The sequence below is a fragment of the Pinus tabuliformis genome, chromosome 5_1 (assembly GCF_031772625.1).
Source record: "Pinus tabuliformis cultivar Carrire ecotype Pingquan chromosome 5_1, CPIR1, whole genome shotgun sequence".
NCBI classification, from domain to species: Eukaryota; Viridiplantae; Streptophyta; class Pinopsida; order Pinales; family Pinaceae; genus Pinus; species Pinus tabuliformis.
This window is the reverse complement of record NC_142305.1, coordinates 325,558,062-325,571,821: the sequence shown is the minus strand read 5'-3', so window position 1 is coordinate 325,571,821 and position 13,760 is coordinate 325,558,062. Positions and strand designations below refer to the sequence as shown.

The 13,760-nt window shown below is 38.4% G+C and overlaps 1 protein-coding gene across 1 annotated transcript; it reads right to left on the bottom strand.

The window, feature by feature from the left end:
* Positions 1 to 4,836: 4,836 nt before the first annotated feature.
* On the bottom strand, positions 4,837 to 6,400 carry LOC149164678 (threonine synthase, chloroplastic-like). The gene has a single exon (XM_089429575.1). The coding sequence runs from the start codon at positions 6,376 to 6,378 to the stop codon at positions 4,837 to 4,839; it is 1,542 nt and encodes a 513-aa protein (XP_089285701.1). The 5' UTR covers positions 6,379 to 6,400.
* Between the last annotated feature and the right edge of the window lie 7,360 nt (positions 6,401 to 13,760).

The window sequence follows — 13,760 nt, the reverse complement described above, 5'->3', positions numbered from 1 at the left end:
TATATATATATATATATATATATATATATATATATATATATCTATCTATATATATATATATATATATATATATATATATATATATATATATATATATATATATATATATATATATATATATATATATCTTAGTAGGGTCAATAGTTAGAGGCCAGTATGTTGTATAGGATGTCGACAAGTGGAAAGTGGGCCAAACCAGGAATCTCTAATAACAAAGCACAAAGGAAGAGGATAAAATTAGGTAGTGGGCACATAGGTGGGCCAAGTCAGAAGCCCAGAAACCCGTAAGGAATAGGCAATTTATTTTATAAATTGTTACGGGCATGTAGACATTTGGGCTTAATCTATGAAAAGATGTATTTAAATGAGTGGGGCCTAATGGATGTCTAAGTGGTGGTTTGTGCATGTTTGGTGACCATAGGCCTTCGGGCTAATAACAAAGAAAAAGGAACTGTAGGAGTATGTTTAAAGGCATGAAACATGTCCACAAGAAATTGTCAATGGTACACACTAGTGGGCCAGTGCTTAGAATCCCGGAAGCACGTAAGTCTTATGAAATGTTTTTCGAAAAAATTAAGGGCACTAGGGCATCTAGGCCTCCAACTTAGTAGTAGCATATGATTGAAAGCCATGAATGAGTTGACAACTTTGGAGAAAAGTCCTCCTTATTTGGTTGTTATTCCATTATTGGTCTTGGCCATAACTGGATAAGGAGAATCTCGGGACATCCAGGAAAATGCACACATGAGGGTAGGTGGCTAGATTAATGGAAATTGTAAAGAGATCTGAATTAAAATACAAAGAGGAACACAGTCTACAGAATGGATAATGAAGTATGATCCATACAAAATCAAGTCTCTTCTGTTTTAACTTACACGCTACGAAGAATTAAATCAAGGAAATGGCTCAGGGACACCATACCAGTGAATTGATGAGCTTTGATGGAATGTTGCAACTAAAGAAAGAATGAGAGACGTACCTAGACTACAAGTTGAGCTCTGTGGAAATTTAAGAGGAACAGAGGACCATGTTATTTGTGGAGGTGGAATTAAATAGAGGTACTTGTTGAGTGTGCATGGCCGACTGAGATTTACTTCTCAGTATGATGAGACACTCAAATGCCCATTTTGTAATTTAATGAAACAACCATGGATAAGTAAATGAAGCCCATTTTCAGAGTTTAATGCAGTTATGGTGGTCTTTAATTTTTATGGAACAAGAAACATGTAGATCCATGTAGAAGCACACTTTCAGGTACTTTGTTGTAGAGATTGCAGAGGCAGTAGAGGCGATAGAAGGACAATAGAGACAACATTGACCATTGTGTAGAAGAGTAACAAAAGGTAGGATTACCACTGAGAAAGATGGGGAGGTATCATTTGTGTTGAGCCAAAGTGTGTGAGGAGCAGAGACATAAGTGTCGAGAGGTAACTGTTTTTACAATGGAGCTTAGGGCCAAGACTAGATCTTGTCGAGTAGTGGAGAGGGTAGTAGAAAGTGGAATTGCAAAGAAGAAGGAAAGGAGATAGTGTAGCAAGAAATAATGTTTATATTACTAAGAATTTGTATTGGCCTTTGCGTTCAGTCTAAGAATTATATGAGAAGAAGAACAGTGACTAGAGCAAGTAGTGGCTTGCATTCATAAGAGGTTGGGGCCTCTTGGCAAGTGGTGGCTTGTTATCTTAAGGGGTTTGGGGCCTCATGTGAGTGTGTGTTCATAAAAAACTTGATGTAATTAAGTGGATGCTTAATTTACATCATAATAACAAATATATTTGTGGTTTTCTGCCTTTGGGTTTCCACATAAAAATTCCTATGTCAATATGTGTGTGCTTCTCAATTGATGGACTATGTGCTCATGTGAATGGTTTACTTTACTATACATCTATATTGTAGTATGAATGCTCTCACAAGTAAATGGAAAAAGTAAATGGAAAAAGTAAAAGGAAATATAAGAATTGAGCTTAAATTTTAAGAACGTAACTAGTACTAATTCACCTCCCCTCTTAGTAAATCCTTACTCAAATAATTGGTATTAGAGCCAAGTTTCCTTCAGAAACAATTTAACCACTGGAAGGTAGATCTATTTAAGGAATTATGTCTAGACAAGAGAGTCATGATGCTTAATCAAGTAAGATACCAGTCTTTGATGGGACAAATTATTCCTTTTGTACGGTTAGGATGGAATCCTAGCCTATCTCCCTGGAAGTAGATGTTTGGAGCTATGTGGTGGTATATTATGATGTCTCTTATGTCCCTACTATTAGTGCCTAAATCTACCTCAGGCTGATGAAAGGCAGGTCTAGGGTAACATCAAACCACGCTTAACCTGGTAGCTAGCCCTACCAGGTCAGGAGAGGGCTCTCTCCTTGTCAATCTCAATTAGGATATTGGCAACTAGGGCTTGAGATGACTGAAATGAATGCTAATTTTAGGCTAGGTATGGTAGATCAGAGGATTTTGTTTGATTTTGATGGTTGGTTGCTGGATCAAATGAAGAAGGCAGCTTTGGGTCCAGGACATCAACTCAGATTTGCAGTTGGTTCTATGGGGCGAGGTAAGCAAGTGTTTTGGAACTTTGAATTGGATGTGATGGTAAGTCTAAGACTAGTGAGGAGTTGGATAGGGCATGCAAGGTTCATGAGTCCTCTTCAAATAGCAGAAAACATTAAAAACTAAATGTATCCTCAACGCAGAGCACTGAATATCAATGGATTCTACCTAATTCTCTTGATTCATTTAGTTATGAAGAAAGAAATAGATGCTGGAACATATACACATTAGAGAAACTAAATAACAAAGGAGGAAACAATGCCAAGACACATTACCACAAGAATCCCACAAAATGCTGCAAAACCCTGGTTCATTTCCTTGCCAAACTGTAGAAGTGATTTACAATAATGCTCAATGCATCCACAAGAGTCCAAACTTGACAAATGACTAAGAACGTACAAGATATAGGCATAAAACCACCTATTCTAGCCATCAAGGGTCGAATCCATGAGTCAAGGAGCGGTTTCAACAAGATCTAAACTAGGAATTGAAAAATAGGCAGTGGAACAACTTGCCTCTAAAACTATGGAAACTGATTCATTTAGCTCAAAACCACCTATAACTGATGTATCTACTTCCTTAAGTCATTTTTCATCATTTTTACATCATAGTACATCAATTTACATCATATTACATCATGAATTTTACCATGAGAGAAGAAAAAGACAAACTAGTAAAAAACTAGGCGAAATCATGAGTTTTTGAGCAAAATTGGAAAAATTTTGCCTGATGCGTAGCGCCATGAGCCTGATGTGCAGTGCCACTTCAAGGCTGAGTTTGAAGGTCTTCTACTTCACCAAATTAGGTCCAATATGGCTTGTTGGAAAGCTCTGCCTGTCTACTTTCTAGGACAACTAGAATTTTTGGATTTGGAGTCCATTTGACCTTCCAAAATCACTTCTCCCAAGACTGCTTTCTGTGGGTCCAAAAAGTGGCAGAGAGGGCATTTTTTAGGTGTTTTTTGCCCTTTAGGTGACCCAGATCTCCTCCAAATTTCATGAAACTTTCTAGATTTCAGTATTTTTCCATGAGAATCCAAAAATGCAAGCCATTTTTCAAAATTCCAAGCCATTTCAATGCGTAGTGCCGGTGGCGCTTCATCAGATGAAAATTCTTGTGTTTTGCATTTAAAAATTGTGAAATGACAAAAATTGCTCAAAATTGCTTCAAACTAGGCAAGAGGCAAGCTTACTAACTACTTTGCTGAGCTAATGAAGCTTCAGCCAAAATTTTAAGTTTATCTTGTTCCTTTTTGTCTCTCAATTCTCTCTTTAACTTAGCTTTTAGGTTGTTTGTCCTTGTCTTGCAAATTTTATTCCGAGCTAAGTAATGATAAGCCATATGGTGCAGCATTTTCTTCTCTTTGTTAGCTTTATCAAGCATCTTCTCAAGGTGGATTTTCACTCTTTCCAACCATGATTCTTGATCAGCCTCAATTTCTTGCTCAAGGGATGTCATCTTGATTTTTCTTCTCTTTGCCACTTGCCTGTTTTCTCTAATTGTTTGCAGTTCCATAATATCTTGCTTATCCTCCAATTGCTTGTTCTCCTACTCAAGAAAGTTGATGATCCATTTGTCTCTCTCAAGGTCAAGTGATAAGGCTTGGATTTCAGCCTCTTTCTCTTTGATGATCAGATCCTTGAGTCTTGAGCTTTGAGAGCCCAAATCAGTGTTATCCTCCTCAACCAAAGCAAAATCCTTGTCTTGCCCTTCAATAAGGCCCTCTTCATGCATTTGTTGCTTTCCTTTGTCTTTTCCCTATACATGTTCAGCTGAAGAAGAAGGCAAAGCCCCTTTCACCCCTAGTGAAGATAGCATTTGCCTCTGGTCCGGTGAAGAAAACGAGACCCCTTCCAACCTTGGTGGAGATAGTACTCATCTGGCAGCTGCAAAAGCATCCTAGTGCCTCTTTCACAAGTAACAAACATAGGAACATGAGCCTCTTCTGTTTTACTTTTAGGGCCTCTTTGTTGCCTAGAAGGTTCACCTTCCTCTTGAGGATATGAAAATATTTGAGGCCCCTTGAAACATTCATGGGCAATGAAAGTTTCCCATGACACTCCCAAATGAGTGAGATGATGCAAAACCACAATTTTAATGACAGAAAAATGATAAATACTATTAAGTTGTTGTGTTGCAATCACTATCATCCTCTCTATGTTTTTACATATGAAATATGGAATGCTCATCATTCTGACCCTGGTGAGTGCATAACCAATCTGATGTGGTAAGCATAAAGTTTGGAGAACCTACCCTCACATGTAAAGTATTTGATGATAAGCTTCATGAGTGGAGCACACCGGTCCTCCAAGAATTTGAAAGGAAACACCCTACTAAGTTTACCATGGTATTTGGCAATGCTGCAAGAGCCACTCCAGTATGAGGGCATATAAACATACCTTTCAGATCTGCCAGAGCTGCAGCATCCATCAACTCCTCCTCGGTAGCCTCCTCGACTATTCCATCTGAATTCTTCAATGCATAAACAGCTCGATCGATTGACACGGGATCACCAATCTGTATCGCCGATGCGAAGGTGGAATTGGCAGTCACGGGTTTAAATTCATTCCACCCAGACTTATAGTACAAATACAGAGGATTGGCGTTGGCAGCCTGTGCACAGACAAGGCGAGGAATATCATTCACCAGGCCCAGCTCCTTGCACATCTGGAACCCCTTATAAAAGGCATAGATATTCCCCAAGTTCCCACCGGGCACAATGACCCAATCTGGCACCTCCCAATCAAACTGCTGCAGGATCTCGATCGCTGCAGTCTTCTGCCCCTCCAACCGCAGACTATTGAGCGAATTCGCCAGATAGATCGGCAACTCTGCAGTCACCTCCCGTATCAACCTCATACACCCATCGAAATCAGTATCGAGACTGAGCACCAACGCACCATTGGCAATCGGCTGCACTAACTGTGCAATCGAGATGCGATTTGCAGGCAGAAAGACAATAGTAGGTATCCCTGCAGCAGCACAATATGCTGACAGCGCAGCCGATGTATCACCAGTCGAAGCACAACCCACACCAACAACGGGCTTATTCATCTTCCTAAGCCTATTGACCTGACTAACGAGCACAGTCATCCCCAGATCCTTAAAACTCCCTGTGTGACTGTTTCCACAGTGCTTTACCCACAGATCGTTCATCCCCAATATCTCTTTCCCATACCTTTCGGCCCAGAACAGATTAGAATTCCCCTCAAATGCACTAACAATGTGATCATTATCTATTTCAGGCAGAACCCATTCTTTTTTACTCCAAACACCTGACCCATAAGGCCAGGTAGTCTTTCCTACTCTAGAATCAAAGAGGTTTCTCCAGTATTTGCCATCATGCTTTTTTAAAGCATCCATGTCGTGTTGGACGTCCAGCAGGGCGCCGGATCGACTCCTGTAAACGATTTCGTCAAGCGAATACTCTTCATCCGTCTTGGAGCCTGAACAGAAGGGTACATATTTCGCAGAGAAACCCTGGCTCACACCGGTGCCACGAACCCTAGCTTCCTCCCTGATATTCTGGTCACTATGCCTCCTCCTACCGCTTGTGCCGTTGCTTTCACGGGGTGCTGATTTGGCTTCTGGCTCAAGTTCTGCTGAGATCGCTTGTGGTTTGGCATGCACAGAACCAGGGTTCCTGAGGTTAAAGGTTGTGATTTTCGGGCTTGGGCTGAGCCATCTTTGCCTGTGCTGAAAACCCACTTGCCGCCCTGACTTGTAGTGAGAACCCATTTGCCATTCTTGATTGGATTGAATGCCCACTCGCTTATTTTGGAGAAAAGATGCTCCCTGCAACATTGCCGAGCTTGCCATAGCCATTGCAGAGCAAATCCACTAGGCAATCACAAGTCCTCTTAAAAGTGAAAACAATATGAAGTAATATATTATATGTTTTTGAATTTTTAATGGTTTGCATATTGTTTGATCATTTTTTTATAACTTCACTTTTTCTCTATCAAAACTATTTTTTTTTTTAATCTACCTTTTCTATTTTAAGATAACTTATTTAGGAAAAAGTGGTTTCAAAAGTGATTCTAATTGAATTTTTGCCCAATGTTGTCATTAATATTATTGTTATTTCATTTTTGCCCAATGTTGTCATTAATATTATTGTTATTTCCGTGATAGTGCTAATCTTAAAATTCTTTATCTTTTCAAAAAGTGAATTTCATTCCATTTTTATTTTTTATTTTTTTAAATAAAAGTTATTAATATTATTATTACAAAATATTATTGGTAATGATAGTATTAAATTTATGATGATGATGATTAACATTTATTAAGACCAATGTGGTTTATCGAATCTCAAAAAAAGAGAGTCTAATTGTCATTCTTCAAAATCTTATTTTTGTAATCGAAGAGGAGGGAAAGAAGCGTTCCAAGATCACTATAGTTGGGTTGGCTTAATAAGTCAAGAAGATTGGAGGTGTCACTGATGATAGGGAATTGAGAGTGGATGTGGGCAAGAGCCGGACAATCTAAAAGGAAGTGCTTTTCATCTTCCACCTTCTTAGTATCACAAATCTGACAAATTCTATATTCCCAGGGAGTCTTGGGAGTAGACCACTGCCCGGTCTCACTTCAAAGCTCATGAGAGTTAGTTCTAATCTTAGCGATGTTCATTTTCTTCTTAGTGCTAGTCAACATAGAGAAATAATTTTGGTTATCGAGGGTGGGGTTGATCACATCCTTATAGTACCTTAGCTTCCTTTTACCCTCCAACTCCTAAGCATCCCACATCTTGTCCTTAAAACTGGAGGTAATAGTATCTTTGATACTATCCTTGCTTCCCTATGATGATCTCCTCCTTAATCCCCCAAAAGTCGAGCCAACACTGAACATCCTGATGCCACCTGCACTTAAGGCATAGGTGGGGGTTTTGACTAAAGTTAGAAGCAATTTTAGGGAGCCTCTTGGATTCCATATTGTGAAGCTTCTTATACATCAGATATCTAAACATGGCCACACTTTCAATGGGGGACATGTCAGCTTCGATCAAGAGGATATGATAGGGAGTATTTCCCTTGATCTTGAGGTTATAGGTTATGAATTGCTTCTGGATCATCTCAATCTTTCTCCACGACTCCCTAGATATACTGCACCCCCAAACTTCACATTCGTATAAGATAACAAGGGTGACGAGAGTCTCAAAGAGGAACCTTTTTTTACTCCAAATGTAAAGATCGGCTGACTTACAATTGTTTTCAAGCTCATAATAAGCTTTCCAACCTCCAATAATTCTTTTCTCGATGCTATAATTCCAGTTGAGCTGATGAGGAAAGTCAATACCCAAATATTTATAAGAAGAAACCTGCTCAAGACAATGGTTATCATAGACGAAACTATCATGGGTGAGCTTTTTAGTTTTTATGATCATGACTTGAGTCTTGTCAATATTAACTATCATACCCATCTTGGAGCAATAGACATGAAGAGTCTTAAGCTGTTTGTCTAGGTTATCGTGCCTCCTTGCAAGAAGAACGATATCATCAGCATAGCTTGGTGCCTTCGCAACCCGTAGTTTCCCGACACTCCTCTAGTTTATTGATGTAAATACCAAAAATGGTAGGGGAGAGGGGACAACCTTGCTTAACCCCGATATTACATTTAATATCTTTAGACCACTCGTCGTTGGTCTTAAGCTTCAAAATGACAGTCTCGTAGAGGCGGATCACAATAATCCTCAGTTCATGAGGAACCATGATCTCTTCAAGCCTCTCCCAAAGCTTATCTCGGGGGACAGTGTCAAAAGCTTTTCTAAAATCCACAAAACAACAAAAGAAATCAATTTTACCATTGCGACATTTCTCTACGATAATCCTAAAAGTGACAAGATGGTCGATGGTTGAGTGATGTCTCCTAAAACTAACTTACCATTTAACTCTTTTACTTTAATTCTCAAACCGAAAACTAAACTTTTCCAAAATCAAATTACACCTATACAAAACACCTACCATCAAATTACATATACAAAATATTATGGGTAATAATAGTGTTAAATTTATAAAACACCTACGATCAAATTACATATACAAATCTTAGTACTAGAGAAAACATCTCCAAATAAATCATGAATTATATGGATAATATAATAAAAAATATAAATAAAAAGACGAGTCTTACTTGGAATTTAAATCATTCATATATGTGATAATACCTTTATTACATAGACGTAATTTTATACTAATATTCAATCAAAGCTAACATAAAACTATAAGAAAATATACAAAAATTATTCATATACAAAGTATTAAATATGTAATATAAAAGTAATGTTATGTCAATATTCAATCAAAACTATATTTTTGAAAAATATTTAATCAAAACTAGCCTGTAAAATTATAAGAAAATAAACCAAATTACTCATATACAAAATTTAATCTTAATAAAGATAGTGTAGTTAAATATATAATATATATCAGGGAGATAGCTTAACCAATCAAGATATTTATTTTATGAAATATTATTGTTTTTTTCATAATTATATTTAAAATCATTAAAGTATCAAAGCTCATCATGTTATTAATGAGAATTTAAGAATCATATCAATAATCATCAAAGTATAAAAGCTCATTATGTTATTAGTGAGAATTTGAACTTAGGTAGGGTGAATAACAATTACTTTTCCTAACCACTAGAGGTAATCCCAATTCACAAAATATCACAAATCTTGTGTATAAGAAAATTACATTATTATGACTATTGAATATTATATTATATAGAAAGTTGAACCAAACAATTGAGACAAATGTAAACATAGTGATAATGTCATTTCCACTTTAATTTTGAGATTATGATTTGAAACTTTTATATATATATATATATATATAGTTAGTAAGAATAAAATATGATTTCTTATTCAAAAGACTAGTTTACTATGTTTATAATAGAAAAAAATGTTTGGGAGTTGGGAGAAGTAGAATGGTGGTGGAGGAAATTATGGAGGCTAGGTTGCCCAAAAAAAACAAGATTGTTCTTATGGTGAAAACTTGAAAACAAGGCCCTTATTGAGGATAATTTAAAGAAGAGATGCTTTTTAAGGCCTAGTTGGTGTACACTGAGTAAAAATGTTGAGGAGACAGTGTACCACTTGTTCCTTGAATTCCCTTATGTTAATGCTGTGTGGAATATTGTGTGTTTTCATTTATATTTAAACTCAAGGTGGTGAGGCCCCTCTTGCAAAGAAGCATGACAATCATGGTGGGACAATGATGCACCAAAAAAACTCAGAAATATTCCTTCTATTATTTGTTGGGGTATTTGGCTTGAAAGGAACAAGGACATCTTCTAAGCAAGGCCACAAGCCCCAGCTAGAGTAGCAACATAAGCCATTATTGTCTATGATTTAATCCCTAATGGTGGAGTGGCCCCCAGAACCAGGGATATCTTTATTGAAGAAGTGGACCAATCTTTCCACTGGGCACATTTTGATGGGGCGTCACTAGGAGGGGGTGAATGTGGGGGTGGTGCTATTATATATTTGACAAAGAACCATTCTTTTAAACATCACAGTGGGCTAGACATGAGCACAAATAATTATGTTGAATAACTTAGTCTTAAACTCTCGATCTTGTTTGGCATAGAAAAGGGATGTAGGCAACTTCAAAAATTTGGTGACTCTTTGGTTGTAATTAATTGGTTCAATGTGGTTACCAAATGTCACATGCACACATTGATCCTAATTCTTGAAGAAGTTATTTAGTTGAAGCATGCTTTTGATCAAATTTCACGTTGTCATGTCTACAAGGAAAGGAACTCTATTGTTGATTCTCTTTCTAAGGCTGGCGCGACAAAAAATATGGGGGCTTGGAAGATACAAGAGTAGCTAGATGACACTTGTTATGAGTACTATCACATGCCTTTCATAGAAGGTCTACAACTAGGTGATCCTAATGCCTGAACATTATCAATTTTGACTATGTTTATGTTTTCAGGATCTCATTCCTGGATGGTTGTTGATATTTATTTTTGATTATGTATTTATCTACTGATGTATCATTTTTTCCAAGGAAAAAAACGGTAACTTTTTATTAAAGAAATAATGAAAAGTTACACTAGCAGATGCATTGAAGCATTCCGTAAGCTGCCACATGGGCTCGAGTGCTTTCGCACCCCACGCAACGTTAGAAGACTAACGTGCACAAAGAATATGAAAAGAGAAGAGAGGAGAGAAGAAGAAAGAGGCAAAAAACTGAATTCTGGCAGTGAGTAAGACTCACGCTTCAAGTTTTTCTCCCCTTTTTCTTTTCGACCTTGTGCCACTCTCCTTGAGTGGGCTTGATCGAAGCAATGACTAAGCATGTTTCTGCATTCTGCGGGCCTGTTTCTTTGTCTGAGTCTGAAGTATCTGAGTGGTGATGCCGTTTGATGCCTCCCATGCTTGGATCCACGCTTGTCATCTCTGTCTTGTTTTCTGATGTGGTTCCCTTCTGATTCTCCATTTCTTGAGATACCTCGGTCTTCTCTGCGGGGATCTCTTCCTCCTCTGCTTCTGATTCTTCGTCCTCTGAATCTGGGGGTGAAAATCGCCATCCTTTCCTCTGCTTCCCTTTCTGCTTCTTTTTACTGTTTACTTTCTTGGCTTCTGGACATGAGCTTTGCAAGTGTCCTGTCTGCCTACAGAGCCTACATCTGAAAGCGGTGTTTTCATAGTCTAGTACTTGCAACCAGTTTTGTTGTTTGTAGATCAGCCTTATATTGTCCGGCAGCCCTTTACTTAAATCTACTTCCACACAAATACGTGCGAAAGTATAGATCCTTTCATCAATCCTTTCTAGGTTTGTTTTGATATATTTCCCTATGCTGTTCCCAATGCCCTCCAAGACTCGTTCATTCCAAAAGTGCAGAGGAAGATTGTATAGTCTGACCCAGACCGGCATTTTGGATACAGTCATTTTGTTTGGGTCAAAATCTGGAAACCATGGGGTCATAAACAATCCCGATGCTCCCCAAAACCATGGACCAGCACTGATGACTGTATCTCTGACTTCCTTGGATGTAAATCTTACTATAAAAAACCCCTTTGAACATAGATGAATATCACATTCCATGGTCCAGCTGGTGAAGATCCAATGGAATAGATCCAAGGGTTTAGGCCAAAAGCTGTTGAAACGGCAAATTAGAGCTTGCGTTTCATAGGACTTTACGAAATCATCCAGCCTTGTAGAATCTAAGTTTAGGGCTGGGGTTTGCCCTGACTGATCTACTATGTATGGCCTGGGTATGTGTCCGCCTTGATCTGGAGAGGACCCTGAATCTCTGCTGCCCTGTAAAATGTTTTTGTAGGATAAGCCTCCCTTGGGCTGGGATGCTGTTTTTTTCCCCTTGTCTCCCCCTGAGGAGCTTGGCTGTCCCTGAGGCATAGCCCCTCCTCTCAATCTAAAGTTTAAAGTAATGATTGATCCTGGCCCAATCTCATAGCTTTTCATCGATCTACAGTCCTGGAGCGACTGCCTACCACTGACCAGATGTTGGATCTGAACTGGGTATCCCATTTCTGCCCATATCTGCTGTTTCAGCTACAAGGAGGTGCTTCCTGCATGAACCCACACTAAACGAGTTTTCCCCTGAGGGGGTTTAATCAGAATCTGAAAACAAGTAGTTGTTACCTGCTCTGGCTATAAGCAAACTTCCAGATCTGGCCCTGTTTTTGTTCTTTTTTCCTTGTGCATATCTAGATCTGCTAAAGCTCTGCTCGATCTATGATTTGTGCCTTCGATCTGTTGCCTGGAATCAAGCCGTGCTCGGATATAGGCTAGATCTTGTAGATCCAAGCCGAATCTACAAAGTTTGGGCCCGTGCGCTGAAGGAGGGAGCGGATCTGCATCATGCAGTCCCCCCCTGTCGTTTCTCCGTGCATTCTGGGTTTGACGAGGCCTGGCCTCTAAACGCCCTGAGGTACGAAAGCTACTTTGTTAAAAAACGCATTTTAGAACCTCGATCTTCCGCGGGGAGAAAACCTCCTCGAATATCCACGCAATAAGATGAGCTTCCGTTGATGCCCTTGCCTCACGGTCTTTTTGAAAACTTTTATTTTGTTCCCCATCCAGGATCGCATGTTTTCTTGTGACCGAGAACCCCACTGATGCGTAGCCGCGCTGTTCTGGGCGTATCTGAGGCGTTTTTCTGCGAGAGACAGGCCATTTCTCTGTAGGCGCTTGCAAAAAGGAAAACCTTATAGCAGCGTTCACCACCACCCCAAACCCTGGATCACCCTCGGCCCCTGTGGCCGGCTTGGGAACCGATGCGGCAGCGACCAGAGCTCTGCTCGAGCAAACCCTAACCATCGCCATTTTCCGCTCCTCTCCGAAAAAAAATATCAATACCATCTACTGATGTATCATATGACAGACTTGATATGTGTTTTCAAATCTCAATTTTTTTTTTAGTTGACAGACTATTTCTTAAAACAATATTTTTGACATGCACATCGTGCATATGTAAAATTGTAATTTTCAACTTGTTAATGAAAATTACGATTTTTCTTCGGAAAAAATAAAAATGAAAAAAATGAAAAAACAAAATAATAGAAAAAATGTAAAATTAAATGAAGTACTGAATAAGTTGTTTTATTTGTTTTTGTTTATTAAGAAAAAAACTAGGATGGAGATTTTGTATTATATTCAATTATGTTCCTGGATTGCAACAAATACATCAAGAATTACATATCTAAGTTAACAAAATTTCATAAAATGTCTCTACTTAAAGGGTACTACAACCTCATCCATAGGATCACTATTTTGAACATAAAAAAGGGGGGTTTGTACTTACACACCTTACAAAATTGCCTTAGAAAAAAATATATTTACAAATAATTCCAGTATTGATTATATAACACTTTACCATTATAAACCTGCTATAGTCCTGAACAAGTTCATTTAAGTCTAGGTTGTTGGTATATTTTCGATTGCTTGAACTGGTAGTGCCATTCAAACTAAGAGTTAAATTATTGACATATGCTTGAAGCTCCTCAATCTGCCTATGCAAGCATCTACTTCCTCTTCGTTTTTAGTTATTTTTTTCACACCTTTCAGAGCCTCCATCACCTAGGAAGTTGATTCAATTTGTTCATTGTGTTTTAATTTAAGAGTCAGGACATCCAGTTGCAGATAATATATCATATCAGGAAGTTGGGCTATCACCTTCTTATGTTTACACCCCATGATTATAGTGACACTATGTCCAACAACAATGAATTTCAC